Raw genomic sequence first — 14016 nt, 5'->3', positions numbered from 1 at the left:
AGGAGGATGCTGCTAGCCCCCTGGCTGTGCTGGAGGAGCTGACCTTGGGGGACTGCCGCCAGGACCTGGCCACCAAGCTGGTGAAGCTCTTCCTTGGCCAGGGCCAGGCCAGTCCCCTTCTGGACTACCTCACCCGACGTGAGGTGACCCGGACCAGTGAGTTACCCTTACGACTTACAAGGACGGGTCTACAGAGGGTCTGTGGGAGAAAAATGGGAGGCTTCAGGCAGGGCTCCTGTGAGTGTGTGTAGATGGGGTTCCCTATGCTGTGTACCCTAGCCACCTGGGAATGCAGTCCTGGTTTTAGGCTCTGGTTTTGCTGTTCTTGAGCTGTGTGACCTTAGGCAGCTTACTTAACCACTCTGGGTCTCTGTACTGTGAACTGAGTTGATGTTGCAGATCACCTTGATTCCTGAGGCTGGAAGGATCACGACCCCCACCTTGGGTGGTGTGGGGGGTGAGGTGTATCCAGCCCCCCAAATCCCAGCAAACAATTCCTCTGTCCTCCCAGCCAACCCCAATACCCTGTTCCGTTCTAACTCCTTGGCATCCAAGTCGATGGAACAGTTTATGAAGGTGAGCAGGCAAAGGCCGGGTGAGGCCCAACGGTGGCTTCCTCAAGGGGGCGCCCTTCTGTGCTCACCGGCACCCCACAGCTTGGCTGGCCTCCAGCGGCACTGGGTACTGAGTTGGGGTGCTGGTGGCCAGTGCCCAGCCTTGGCCTGAGTGGCTCCCTGGTGCTCCCCACCCCAGTCCTCGGGCATGTCCCGGCCTCGCTCTGAACCTCTTGCAGTGTGCTACCCCCGCCCCCCTGCTCATGGGCAGAACACCCCGGCCTCACCCTCAGCCCCGCCCTGTGTGGTGCCCCCTGCCCCCAGCTCGTGGGCATGCCCTACCTGCACGAGGTGCTGAAGCCCGTGATTAATCGCGTCTTTGAGGAAAAGAAGTACATAGAGTTGGACCCATGCAAGATGGACTTGGGCCGCACCAGGTGAGCAAAGCCTGAGGGGTGAACACCGACTTTCTGACAGAACTCCTGTCAGCTGGAATCCCGTCAGGCTGGGTCTGTGCTGACTGCCACCCCATCCCCGAGTGCAGCTGCTCAGGAGCGCCGCTTTCCACTGTGAAGCCTCACCCTAGGGTGCATGATGTTGGGGTGGTGGGGCGGGACTCTGTAACAGCTCCTTGGGTTCAAATCTCAGCTCCGCCTCTACCCTAAGGGACTCATGATACCTACCTATGGATTGTTGGGAGAATTAGCTAAGTTATACACGCAAAGCCCAGCACTAACTAATACTCCTTAAGTACTAATTATCTTTACTATTGTGGTGGCTGAGGCCCTTGAGGGAGGGGGCCTGGAGCTCTTGATGAAATGAGAGGAAGCGGGGCAGCCACTAGGATTGTTGCACACCTCTGTGAACTCCTCCTCTCTTTCCAGAACCTTCCCCCCTCCAGCTAGGGAGGTGGGGTGCTTCCCACCAGGCCATCATTGCTGGTTGCTGGGCAGTCCAGCAGGGATGATGGTGAGGACAGGAGAGGCTCTTTCCTTCACTCTGGGCTCTGCCCAGCAAGTGTTGCTCACACGTGACCCACCCCCAGAGGAAAGCATTGGTACCCCTTTTTACAGATCATGATGCCTCAGAGAGGGGTGGTCACCTGCCTATGGTTGCAAAGAAATTGCAAGCTGAGGATTTGAACCCAGGCCCTGAGCAGAAGGGCAGAGTCCATCTGTGAAACTCCACCTGGCAAGGATGGAGGGATTCAGTGGGTGCCGTCAGGGAGCAGGGCCTTGGACACCTGGGCAGGGCAGGGTGGCAGGCAGACTCTGGAGTTGGCAGTCCTGAGTTCTAGTTTCTGTTCTGTTACCTATTTACAGGGTGACCTCTCTGAGCCTCAGTTTCCTCCTCTGTTAAATGGTAACAATTAGGCTGCTTAGTCCATTGGGTTGCTATTGGGATTAAATGATACATGCCATAGACAGTTAGTTCAGGGCTCAGCTCATTAGGTTCAGGACACAGTGGGACCAAGAAGTCTCAGCCTGGCTTCCACAGAGTTCTCAGTCTGTGGGTAGGCAAGACAGATCCTAAACCCATATGGGAACAAGAAAGAATGGAACAAAATAATTAAAGACAAATAAGTGCTATTCCACCATCTGCTCAACAGAACAATTGTTGAGCACCTACTGTGTGCAGGTCACTGGCTGAATGCTGAGTTAACAGCAGTGAATAAACAGACACAAATCTAGCTTCTAGGAGGAGATAACCAACTAAAGAAGGTCCTTGAAGATGATCAGAGGAATGCAGGAGAACAGAGCAAAGGAGGTTAGAGGGAGGTGCCAGGAGCAGGGAGGGCTTGAGATACTCCATCCAGTGGTCACAGGAACAACCTTCTAAAGGATGGGACATTTAAGCAAAGATTTGAAGCGGGTGAGGGAAGGAGGCGTGCACAGAGCTGGTGGAAGAGTGTTCCGGGGTGGGGGGGGAAAAGCAGCTGCAAAAGTCCTGAGGTGGAGCATGTGTCTGGCATGTCCATGCTGAAAATGCGCTAAATCAGGGCCTGAGATGATGTGCAATGGGGGAAGGAATGGCCTCTTTGAGGAGGTGACATTGAAGCTGAATGTGGAGGTGTGAAGAGTGTCCGAGACAGAGGGAACAGCATGTACAAAGCCTTCCCTGTGAGAATGAGCTCAGTGTGTCTAAGCAGCAGTAAGAAGCCTGGTGGGAGGGAAGTTGTGGAGGTGGGGAGGGGAAGTGGGTGCGGGTGGAGGGTTTATGTGGGGGCAGATGTCGGGCTTTGAGGCAGACCCGATCCGCTTGCTTCTCCAGGAGGATCTCCTTCAAGGGTACACCCTCAGAGGACAACTTGCGGGAGGCCAGCCTGGGGCTGCTGACCGGCTACCTCGGGCCCATCGTGGATGCCATTGTGGGCTCCGTGGGGCGCTGCCCACCCACGATGCGTCTTGCCTTCAAGCAGCTGCACCAGTGCGTGGAGGAGCACTTTCCCCAGGCAGAGCACAAGGTGGGCCAGGTGCTCCCATTGGGCAGATGGGGAGACTGAGGCTGGGAAGGGGCAGCTGCTTGTCCAGGGTCACATGGAGAGTCAGAGCAGAGCAGGGACAGAACCTTAGCTGCCTGCACTAAAGATCTGTGTCCTGGAAGAATTGGAGACAGTGTTTCTGGCAGGGTCTGGGACCCGGGGGTGGTAATAATAATAATAATAATAATAATAATAATAATAGAAGCTAACACTATATAGCCCTTACTGAGTCAGACCTAGTACTCACATACACCCATCTTGTGAAGTGGGTACCAGTATTATTCCATTTTACAGAGGAGAAAACTGAGGCCCAGAGAGGTTAAGTTATATAGCTAGGAAGAGGTGGTGCTGGGATAGGCACCCATCCAGGCAGCCATGCTCCTGAATCTGTGCTCATAACTTCTAAGTAATACAGTATGGTACAAAATAAGTGCATCTGAAATTCTAGCTATTAGAGAAAGAAAGAAAGATAGGGAGAAAAGGAGATAGCTGGCATACAGTAGGTGCTCAGTAGCACACACAAAATAAAGCCTAAAAATAAATCCCTGCATGGGCTAGTGCTTTCCCAATATTGATAGAAAAATTGAAAACTCAGGTGCTGCAGGGTTTAGGCAGGTAAGATAAATGAACCAAGCAGGGAGCGATAGGGATTGTGGCCAACTGGAGCTCCCACAGTTTGTCTTAAGGAGGCTGCTCCAGATGATCAATTATTGCCATGTGGGAAGGGGGGCCCAGTAATGCCAGATCTTCAAAGTCTTTTTTTAAAGCCCACATTCTGGATCTTATGTAAAGTCTCTCATTTTTTAAAGTGTTGGCCCAAAAAATTTACCTTAAAAACAAACAAACAAACAGCAACAGAACAACAATACTTTGAGCCAGTCATTACACATTTGCAGCTGGATTAACCAGCTTGAGACCTCCTGGTTTAATGCTCAGCATCCCTTCCAAGGTGACTGTCATTGTTCTTACTTACAAATGACATCAAATGAGGTCAGCTCTTACGTAGTGTTGATGTAACAGAAATGCGGACTGGGGGTTCACTGTGCAGAAAGATCTTGCCTGCTTGGAGACAATGTTGGAGATGTAATGGCCCAATCCTTAGAGGCCTGGGTTAAGAGCTCTTGATTTATGCCACATCTCCCCCCATTTCCTGTTTATAGATGAGAAAACTGAGGCCCAGAGAGGTAAAGAGCCTTGACCCAGGGTTGTGGACTCAAAACGAGGCCTCTGGATCCCAGTAGGGGGTCTCTCCCTTCTCCCTTCATCTCCTGCTGAGTGAGCTCTGGACCTCCAAACTGGGACACGGCTTGATTTCTACCCCACTTTGCTGGGCTCTCACCTGGGCTGCTGGCAGAGGTGCTAAGTGGGACACCACTGTGGCAGGAAGGAGGGAAGGAAAGTGGGGAGGCCGGCTCCCTAGACAGCCTGGCCCTTGTGGGGGGAGCCAGTGTCAGCACACTGAAGTGTCCCTTCTCCCCATGCTTACTACCCCCTGCCCAGTAGGCCAAGGCCACTGGCAGGGAACAGGGACTTTCTCAGGCCCACAGGGTAGATGGGGTCAGGGGAGCTCCTTTCTTTGCTGCTCTGACACCTGTTCCTTCTTCTTAAGAAGGGAGGAAGGCAAAGAGTAGATGCCAAAGGCTAAAATGACCCTGGAGCATGGTGCATGCAGGGGTGATGGCCTTGGGGGCACTCAGTATTCCAGTGAGTGAAGGTGGGGGCGGAGACCCTCCCCCTGGCAGCTCCAGGTACCCAGCTCCTGGCAGGGTTCACTGTCAATGCAGAGATGCCCGGGAAGTTGGCACGTACCCAGGGAGGGTTTTGTCTCATGTGTGAATACAACCCTTAAATAAATATTAGAGCACATTCTCGGGCTAAATATAACCAGGCAAGTGTGAGAGGTGGGTGGGAGTGGATGGGGGGTGCCACATGCCCCAGGATGGAGGCACCTTCCCTGAGTCCCTGGCTGGAGCTGGGAGACCAGCTTTGCCTACAGGTGGACCAGGCCTAGGACTCACCCTGAGGGGCACCATACTGGGTTCACTGCAGAGCCTATTTCCTCATCCAGAAAATGGGGATAATAGTATCTATGCCACAGGATTGTTTAAGAAGTAAGAGTGATAGTTCAGGCTTAGTTCCTGCCACTCAGCAAGCGTTCCACAATAGCTAGTGTAGTGTGCAGGAGAGTGTAGTGAAGAGCTGAGTGTTACAGTTCTGCCTGGGTTCAAATCTTGGCTATGCCACTTACAGCTGTGTGGCCTTGGACAAGTGATCTTCCCTTTCTGGGCTTCAGCTGCCTCTTCTGTAAAATGGAGATATAATACCTCTTAGGTAAGTATTAAATAAACATGTTTGGAGAAGTATCTGGCCTGTTGATGTTATTATATATATATAAATCATAGATCTGGGTTTTAATTCTGCCTCCTCTACTCATCAGCTGTGTGACCTTTGGCAAGTCAATTGGTATCTCTGAGCTTCTGCTGCCTTATCTGTAAAATGGGGATAATGATGGTGCTTCCTTCAGGGGGCTGTGCCCTTAGCACAGTTCTGGGCACAAAGCAGACTCAGGATATTTGGTTAAATCTGATGGTGCAAGCAGAGAAAACAAGTAGTGACTCTGTGGCATCTTATTACACTGATGGACAGTGATTTCAGTGGGGTATGGGGAGGACTTGACAATGGGTAAATGCAGTAACCACATTGTTTTTCATGTGAAACCTTCATAAGACTGTATATCAATAATACCTTAAAAAAAATTTTTTTTAATCTAATGATGCAAGATTAGTATTGTTACTCCATTTTCCAGGTGGAGAAACTGAGGCCCAGGGAGGAAAATTCTCTTTAGAAGACCAGTATGGCCTCCTGACCCATTTCCCATCCCATTTCCCCTTGCACCACCAATCTATAGTCCTTGCTGCCTCAGTATCTCTATCTGGGAAGTGGATTTTGGGGGCTCCTCTCACCTGCTGCTCCTCTCAGCAGGATGTGAAGTACCTGGCCATAAGTGGCTTTCTTTTTCTGCGATTCTTTGCACCTGCCATCCTCACCCCGAAGCTGTTTGATCTCCGAGACCAGCATGCAGATCCCCAGACCAGTCGCTCACTGCTGTTGCTTGCCAAGGTATCAGCAACAGAGTCTTTCATCATATGTGCTCATAGCCAGGGAAAAGCGTGATAGGAACAGAGCTGGGAGGCCAGACCCACAGAAGACCCAATAAGACCCATAAGCCTTATAGCCTGAGTGTGAAGGCATTTGTTACACTCTAATTTTCTCTTTTGAAGTGAAAACCTTACCTTTCCAGGAAGAAAGTGGGAAACAGGCCAGCAGTCATTTACACCTTAGTATGAATCAGACTATCCTTTGCAAATTGGCCATATTTTGATGTTCTGATGGGTTCCAGAGTATCCAGAGTATGCATGAGAGGACAAGGTACTCTCGGGTGTGGGAATCTGGGCTCCAGAGGGAACAAAGTAAGGGCACTGGGGGTGCATATCTGTCCACAGGGATGTATAGATATTGCCCAAAGCAGGTGACTATGAGGAGACATGAGTCTTTTCCTTTAATTGAGCAGTGATTTGGGAGTTAGGACTCTGGAGCTCTGTTCTGGGTCTACAGGGGGCCCTTCACCCCTGGAGTGACCTTGGCCCTGGCATTCTTTTGCTCTAGGCTGTGCAGAGCATTGGAAACCTGGGCCAGCAGCTGGGCCAGGGCAAGGAACTGTGGATGGCCCCCCTACATCCCTTCCTGCTGCAGAGTATCTCGCTTGTGAGAGACTTCCTAGACCAGCTGGTGGATGTGAATGGGGAAGAGGGTGAGTTCCTGTATCCTTGCCATGTTTGGTTTGTCACTCCACTGGACCCTTGGGACCTGCACTTCAACCACCCCTCTCTCACCCCAGCACTGAGACTACTGTCCTGTGGGTCAGCTAGTCAGTCACCTAACATTCCCTGGAACATACTGTGTTAGGTCCCAGATATGAACAGATCTCAGGCTCTGTCCTCCAGGTCATCCCAGCCAATGTGGAGATGTGGGTGGGGATTGTGGCATGGTGTGCATGCAATCGACAAGTATCTATTAAGTGCCTATAATGTAACAGACACTGTTCCAGGTGCTGAGGAAACAGCAGTGTACAAGACAGAAGAAACTCCTGCTCTCATGGAATCTTCATTCTAGTGGGGGCCACAGGCTATAAACAGGATGAATTATCAAGTTGTGTGGTGTGTTAGGGAGTGATAAGCACTAAGGAAAACAACTAGAGGAGGGAAGGGAATTTTGGGGTGGGGTGGTAGGTCAAACTTTTAGATAGGGTGACCTCCCTTGGGTGATATTAGAATAAAGACCTGAAAGAGGACAGAGAGCAAGCTGTGAGGATCCTGGGGAACAGTGTTCCAGGCTGGGAACAGCATGTGCAAAGGCCCTGAGGTGAGGACAGAGAGCAACATGAGGCTAATGAAGAAAAGTGAATGTGGGGGAGTGATGGAAAGAGGAAGGGGCCAGATTGTGTGGGACTTCGCAGTCAGCTGGAAGGATTTTGGCTTCAACTTGGAGTGAAATGAAGGCATAGGGACAGTTTTAAGCAGAAGAGTTGGGGGTGAGTCTGCATCAGCGTGGGGCTCAGGTCATGAGACAGTTGGGGCTAGGTCACATTAAAGCAACCTATCGAAATGTGGAGCCCTGGTTGTAGCATGGCAGGGTTCCTGTGGCACTGGGGCGAGTCCTGGCTGTGTCTGGGGTCCCCAGGGGCGGCTAGATCTCAGGTACTCCCAGAACTGCCGCTACTGACTCCATAGGTGTGGCTCCCCCTACTGGCTGCCTGCGCCACTGCCTGCAGATCCCTCAGGAGGAGACAGATCAAGACCTACTTTGTGCTCCCACCCCACCCTTAATAACACCATTCCCTGTGGAGGGAGTAGGGCTCAGAGCCGTCCAGTTCATCCTCCTGCCTCTAGGGGAGCAGCGCATCAGGTTTATCCACAGCGGTCCTGGGCATGCTGGCAGGGCGAGTTAAGCCTGGATAGGAGGGGTTCACTGTATCCCCTTTCCCCATTTTCCAGAGGCTGGGGGCCCAGCCAGGGCCGTGGTCCCACCCTCGGTGACCGTTCGAGAAGGCTACCTCCTGAAGCGCAAGGAGGAGCCCGCCAGCCTGGCCACGCGCTTTGCCTTCAAGAAGCGTTACTTCTGGCTCAATGGGGAGACTCTCTCCTACTCCAAGAGTCCTGAGTGGCAGGTGGGGCTCCAACCCGCAGTGGAGGCGTTTCTGGTGGTGGCTTCCCTCTTAGAGCTGCCTCTTTGTATCCCGGGGAATCTGAGGCCCAGGATGGGTCCAGGACCATGCAGGGCCCTGCAGCAACTGAGCAAGTCCAAACTCTCCAGCAGGCTCTGTTCACTTCTCAGGAACAGGACAGGCACAGCACACACCTACACATAGTCACGGTTCAATGTGCTTCAGAATGTGCACCTGGCTGGACACACCTTCCCAGACGCGGACATGCAAAGGGCAGGGACAGTGCTGAAGCACCTTCAGATGTTCCCACCCAGGTCTATGCCCACCTACCATAGAGACTCACACAAAATTGGATCTGCTCACTCAGAGGTACATAGGCATACATGTCACAGTATTGGTTCATTCCTTTATTCATCAAACATTTACTGAGTGCTTACTATACACCATGTGGTGGTGTTCTGGGCACTGGAGGTACAGCAAACAAGACATAAACAGCACTGGAAAGGGTCCTTAAGCCTGTTCTACTCTATCAGCAGAGTGGATTCTAGAGTTCAGCTCCCTGAGTTCCAGTTCTGGCTCCACCAGCGGAGTGACCTCAGGAGGGTCATTTGTCCTCTTGTGCCTCAGTTTCCTCACCTGCAAATTGAGAAGAATAATAGACCCAGCCTCAGAAATATGTTGTGATGATGAAATAAGCTGATAGATGTAAAGTGTTTAGAGCCACACACTCTTAGAGCCCTGTCAGTGGCTGGGATGAGGAGGAGGAGAATTGTGGTGAAGGAAACTGATGCGCAGATAAGCTGTCACTTACATTGAGAGTAATGGGGCGGGACTGCAGGGCTCCTGGACATGCACATACGTGCACATACACAGCTCACGGAGACACAGGGTTGAAAGTCCCCACCCCCGGGGACACCACCTGATGCACACATCCAGAGGAAAGCTGTCCTGCCACCCCAGCCCCAGCCTCCAGTTCCCCCTCGCAGCGACAGTCTTCTCTCCCAGACGTGCTCCTCCATTCCGGTGTCGCACATCCGCGCGGTGGAGCGCGTGGACGAGGGAGCCTTCCAGCTACCTCACGTGATGCAGGTGGTGTCGCAGGAGGGCGCAGGGGCGCTGCACACCACCTACCTCCAGTGTAAGGTGAGGCACCGTACGGATGGAAGGAGGGTGGAGGCCGTTTCTTTGGTCCCATCCTACCTCTGATGGCCGCCTCCTACAGAATGTGAACGATCTCAACCAATGGTTGTCGGCCCTGCGCAAGGCCAGCGCCCCCAACCCGGACAAGCTGGCCGCCTGCCACTCCGGTGCGTTTCGGAGCTCGCGCTGGACCTGCTGCCTCCAGGCTGATCGCTCAGGTGAGGGGGCGGGGCGGGCTGAAGCTCCACCCTCCCTGTCAATCAGCGGGTGTTCCATCTCTGCCTGGGCTGGCTGTGCAAACTTGGGCAAGTTGCCCAACTTCTCCTGCCTCAGTCTAGTCAAATGCGAAATGGGGCTGATAATCGTGCCTGCCTCGTGGGGTTGTAAGGATTAAGTGAGTGGATATACACGAAGCTCATAGAACACTGCCTAGCACACAGTGCTCATTAAATATGAGGTTATTTTTTAAGCACCCACTAATGTGCCAGGCATCTAGTCGTAGACAGACATCAGGCTCGCTCTCAAGGACAAGTGAATACCAGACAATTGTAATACAGTGCTGTAAGCCAGGATAAAGCTTTTGAGACTCCAGAGAATGCCTCTGACACGGCCACTGGGTAGGAGATGAACGAGGACTACCTGGAGGAGGTGCTGCTTAAATTCGCCCTGAGAAGAGCAGGAGTTAAGCAGCCAAGTTGTAGACAGGGCTGGGGAAAGAAGAGTGTTGTAAGCAGGGCAAAGGGCACCAGCCAAGTCCTGGAGGTGTGACAGCGCACCAGGACTGCAAAAGGGTCTGTGCGGCTGGAGCTTAGACAGTGGGAGGAGGCAGGAGGGAGGTGACTTGCTGCTGTGTTGAACAAGGGTGGAGGCAGTGGGGCTTGAAGGGAGTACCGTTGACCCCCGAACATCATGGATTTGAACTGCGCAGGTCCACTCATAAGTGGATTTATTTCAATGATCTAATGGAAACATTTTTTTGAGATTTGTAACGATTTGAAAAAAGACATTCTTTTCTCCGGCTTACTTTATTCTAAGAATACAGCGCATAGTACAGATAACATACAAAATATGTGTTAGGTGACTTGTTTATGTTTTCGGTAAGCCTCCGGGTCAACAGTAGTCTATAAGGAGTTAAATCTGGGGGAGTCAAACATTATACGTGGATTTTTGACTGAGTGGGCAGCCAGCGCCCCTAACCCCTGTGTTGTTCCAGGGTCAGCTGTAGTGGAGAGCAGAGCGATTTCAGGAGTCAGAAGGGGCCGGGCTTGGAGACCGCCTCCACGGGGTTCCTGGAGGGGGTGGGAGGAAGAACTGATTGTGCCGTGTCCTCTAGCTGCCGGATGCAGCCGCACACACTCAGCTGTGACCCTGGGGGACTGGAGTGACCCGCTAGACCCCGATGCTGAGACCCAGATGGTGTACCGGCAGCTGCTCCTGGGGAGGAACCAGCTCAGGTGGGTGCCCCCACCCATCCTACATCACCCGCTCTGGCCAGCGGGCCAGCTGTCCACTGTGGCCTGCCATGTTAATTTTTTCATTTTTCCCATACGCATCAGCTGAGCTTCCCGAGAAGGAGGGGGGCAGGTTCAAGGCGAGGACTGAGGAGCACCCTGGGGCAAAATGCCTGCAGAACTGGACCTTAGGATCTTGGGCTCCATAGGCATGGGCACAGAGCTTAGATGTTTCCCCGTTCCCTTCCCAGCTGGCCTCAAGATCACTGTTGTTACTCACTGACAGAGATTTGTTCTTACTCATTATAGACAGCTGGCCTGCCCGGATTCAAATCCTAGCCTAGCCACTTACTGGCTGTGAGATCTTGGGCAAGTTGCTTACCCCCTCTGTACCTCAGTTTCTTATCTGGAAAATAGGGATGATAATAGTACCTATCTTATAGTGTCCTGAGGACCAAATAAGCTTACACAGGTAAAACACCTGTAGGTACTTGGCCATGTAATTAGCTCTCAATTATTATTATGCTGTGCAACCTTAGGAAAGTTACTTTACCTCTCTGTGTCTCAGTGACCATCTGTATAATGCAACTAATAGTAAGTGACTACCTGAGGTAAACTTTTTGTGTGTGATAATTAAATGAGTTAATACATGTAAAGGGCTTAGTCTGGCACTCTACAGATGGATGCTGTGATGATTAAAGGAAACTTGTAATGTTTCCTGTATCCAGCAGAGAATCTCTTGGGTAGAGAGCAAGACTGGGAATCAGGGACCAATCTTGTCTTTCTCCCTCTCATCTTTCAGGATGAAATTCCTGGAGGATTCCAACACAGATACAAGTCTGGCAGCGGATGCAGGGAAGGGCCCCAGTACCACAAAAGGTAAGGGGTTATGGAGGTCCCTCTGCCCTCTAACACCTCCCACAACTTGCCAAGCACATCCCTGTGTCTTCCTCTGACTCTCTTGTTTCCAGTCTGCCAGCAGGCTGAGGGGGCAGTGGGGAGGCTGTGTGTGTGCTCTGCCACATTTTAGGATTCTCAGGGCACAGGCAAATCTGGAGCCTGAGGAAGCTGAGTCTGGATTATGGCAGGCTGCCCTGGCCTGGCTGAGCCCTTGTCTCTCTCCCAGGGGCCTGTCCTGATGCCCTGGTCCGGCAGCGGGAGGCAGCTGCCCACCTGCTGGAGGTGCTCGCAGATTTGGATCGAGCCCACGAGGAGTTTCAGCAGCAGGAACAGGGAAAGGTGGCCCCAGGTCCCCTGGGGCCCTGAGGACATGCCAGAGCCAGCCTGGAAGGAGGAGGAAGGAGCCGGGCTCTTCTCAGCATACCCTGGCCCAGAAGCCCCTCCTGGCAGTCCTGTACCCACTGATGCTGTGGCTTGGGGGCTTCTGGAGATATCCTTGCCCCATGTGCCCTAAGTCCAGAACTCTGGGCATGGAAGCCCTCCGGCAGAGGGCCAGCCTTGTACTAAATGAGCCTTGCTCTCTGGGTTGAGGCAGACTGGAGAGGATGGGATAAGGAACTGACTCATTTGGCTCAGCCTGACATCTCTGCTTCACCAGACTGTCCTCTACCCACAATCAAGAGGCCAGCTTGGCCCTGAGTTGCTGTTACAGCTGTACCTGAATTTCTAATGCCCATGTGGCTTTGTTGTCCCAGACAGGCACTAAATGGGCTCAGCCCTTCCTGTTTTCATGTCTGCTAACCCTTGTAACCTCATTGATCCTCCTGAACCCTGCCCTTGGCTGAGTCTTAATAACCCAAGCTTCCAGAATCAGGTGCCCACAGGAATAACAGGCCAGTAGACCCGTGTACCAGACTCAACCTTTGGAGAATAGAGACCTTGAGCCAGGCTCTGTTTCCCTCTTTGAGCCTCAGTTTACCCTGTGCAAAATGACAAGTGAGTTATCCAATCTAGATGTGTGGTTTTTAAACTGGGTCCCACAGAGTTAGCTTAGGAGCCAAGGACAGGGTTTCTCATACTGTGGTTCAAAGCCCACCGTTTGGGTTGTCTGCTAGACACATAGACTCCTGTGCACAGGTGTGGGGGCAGGAATCTGGATTTTTAACATTTCCTTGGGTGGCATGGATGACCATAAGATTTGAGGATCTGGGCGATTTTATGTATGAGAGTTTGAGGTGAGATTATGAGTCACCGAGGGTAGTGTGCTTGAGTACTCAACTGGCAGAACTGGATGGGCCTCCAAGGACTCGTTTCCGGTTTTGTAGGACTAGAGCGTGGGGCAAACTGGAGCCTATCTGGAGATAAGGTGGGTCAGGTAAAACATGACGCTATATCGAGGGCGGCCAGCAGGGGTCGCCTGGAGCCGCGACATCCACTATAGTCACCAGGCAACAGAAAGCGTTGCAGAGGCTGGAATGAGGCTTGTTGCTGATATGGGGATCCGTTCCTGTCTTTCCCCAGACAGAACCTTGCTCTGTAGGCTTGAGGTCCCATAGAGCCTGTCACGGGGTCTCCCAGCTCCTCCATATTTTCTGGGACGCACTCAGCTACCAGCCTGAGTTCTTCATCAGGAAGCAGCTGCATGCATTGCCTGGGCAGGAGCTTAAGAACAGCACCCTCACCTCTGCCCTCTTGGGGACCAGGACTAGGAGGGTTTGCCTCTGCCACCCTCATACCCCCTCTCTGCCCCATGACAAGTTACGGGCACCCTTCATCTCCACATGCCCAAAGCTTAGAGGGGCAACGTTCCTGGAGTCCTCATTTAAAATTCCCTGATGGGGCACTCTGAAGGCACCCAGGAACAGAGCCACCCACCCTCCCCTGCTTGGCAGGAAAAGACTGCGTGAGGAGGAGAAAACCATTTATTTCTCCACCCACAGTGGGACTGGTAGGTTTTCAAAAGAGCAGTCGCTGGCGTCTCTTTAAATCTTGGCTGACTCCCGACCGTGGCAGCCAATCAACAGAGGCGGAGCTGGTGAGTTGCCTGGGCAACAGGCCCCTGGTTGGCCAAGACCATCAGCCACCCCACTGCCCACTCCCAAGGAAAGGGAAATGGGACTCTTTGCTGTCCAGTCTTGCTTTTTAGACCTACTGGCCTAAGCTAGGCCTCCTTGTTTTGCTTCTGAAGCCAGAAGCTCCAGCCTTTGGATCATGAAGTTCGGAGTTATTGGAGAGGATGGGGTGGGGAGGAAAGGAGAACAGTGC

The 14016-nt window shown here is 52.4% G+C and overlaps 1 protein-coding gene and 1 long non-coding RNA gene across 9 annotated transcripts in view; one reads left to right on the top strand and one right to left on the bottom strand.

Moving 5' to 3' along the window:
• Positions 1-14016, top strand: part of RASAL1 (RAS protein activator like 1) — a 34598-nt gene that overhangs the window by 16284 nt on the left and 4298 nt on the right. For 3 of the 8 annotated variants that reach the window (XM_073223972.1, XM_073223973.1, XM_073223974.1), the window contains 12 exons: positions 3-156; positions 512-576; positions 879-991; positions 2826-3018; positions 6016-6156; positions 6703-6847; positions 8091-8263; positions 9266-9403; positions 9483-9618; positions 10734-10854; positions 11654-11730; positions 11978-12538. In XM_073223972.1, coding sequence (XP_073080073.1) covers positions 3-156; positions 512-576; positions 879-991; positions 2826-3018; positions 6016-6156; positions 6703-6847; positions 8091-8263; positions 9266-9403; positions 9483-9618; positions 10734-10854; positions 11654-11730; positions 11978-12117 — 1596 coding nt within the window. In that variant the 3' untranslated portion in view covers positions 12118-12538. Of the gene's footprint in view, positions 1-2; positions 157-511; positions 577-878; positions 992-2825; positions 3019-6015; positions 6157-6702; positions 6848-8090; positions 8264-9265; positions 9404-9482; positions 9619-10733; positions 10855-11653; positions 11731-11977; positions 12539-14016 lie in introns of those variants that run through there. The other 5 variants (XM_073223978.1, XM_073223975.1, XM_073223976.1 and 2 more) reach the window with 2 other exon arrangements.
• LOC140846635 (uncharacterized) lies at positions 8655-9566 on the bottom strand. Its single transcript, XR_012125969.1, has 2 exons — positions 9392-9566; positions 8655-8896 (listed from the first exon to the last, which is right to left on the bottom strand). It is a non-coding gene; the product is annotated as an uncharacterized lncRNA (long non-coding RNA).

The sequence above is a fragment of the Manis javanica genome, chromosome 15 (assembly GCF_040802235.1).
Source record: "Manis javanica isolate MJ-LG chromosome 15, MJ_LKY, whole genome shotgun sequence".
Lineage (NCBI taxonomy): Eukaryota > Metazoa > Chordata > Mammalia > Pholidota > Manidae > Manis > Manis javanica.
The sequence above is the reverse complement of the archived record's forward strand: the minus strand, read 5'-3'. Positions and strand labels throughout refer to the sequence as shown.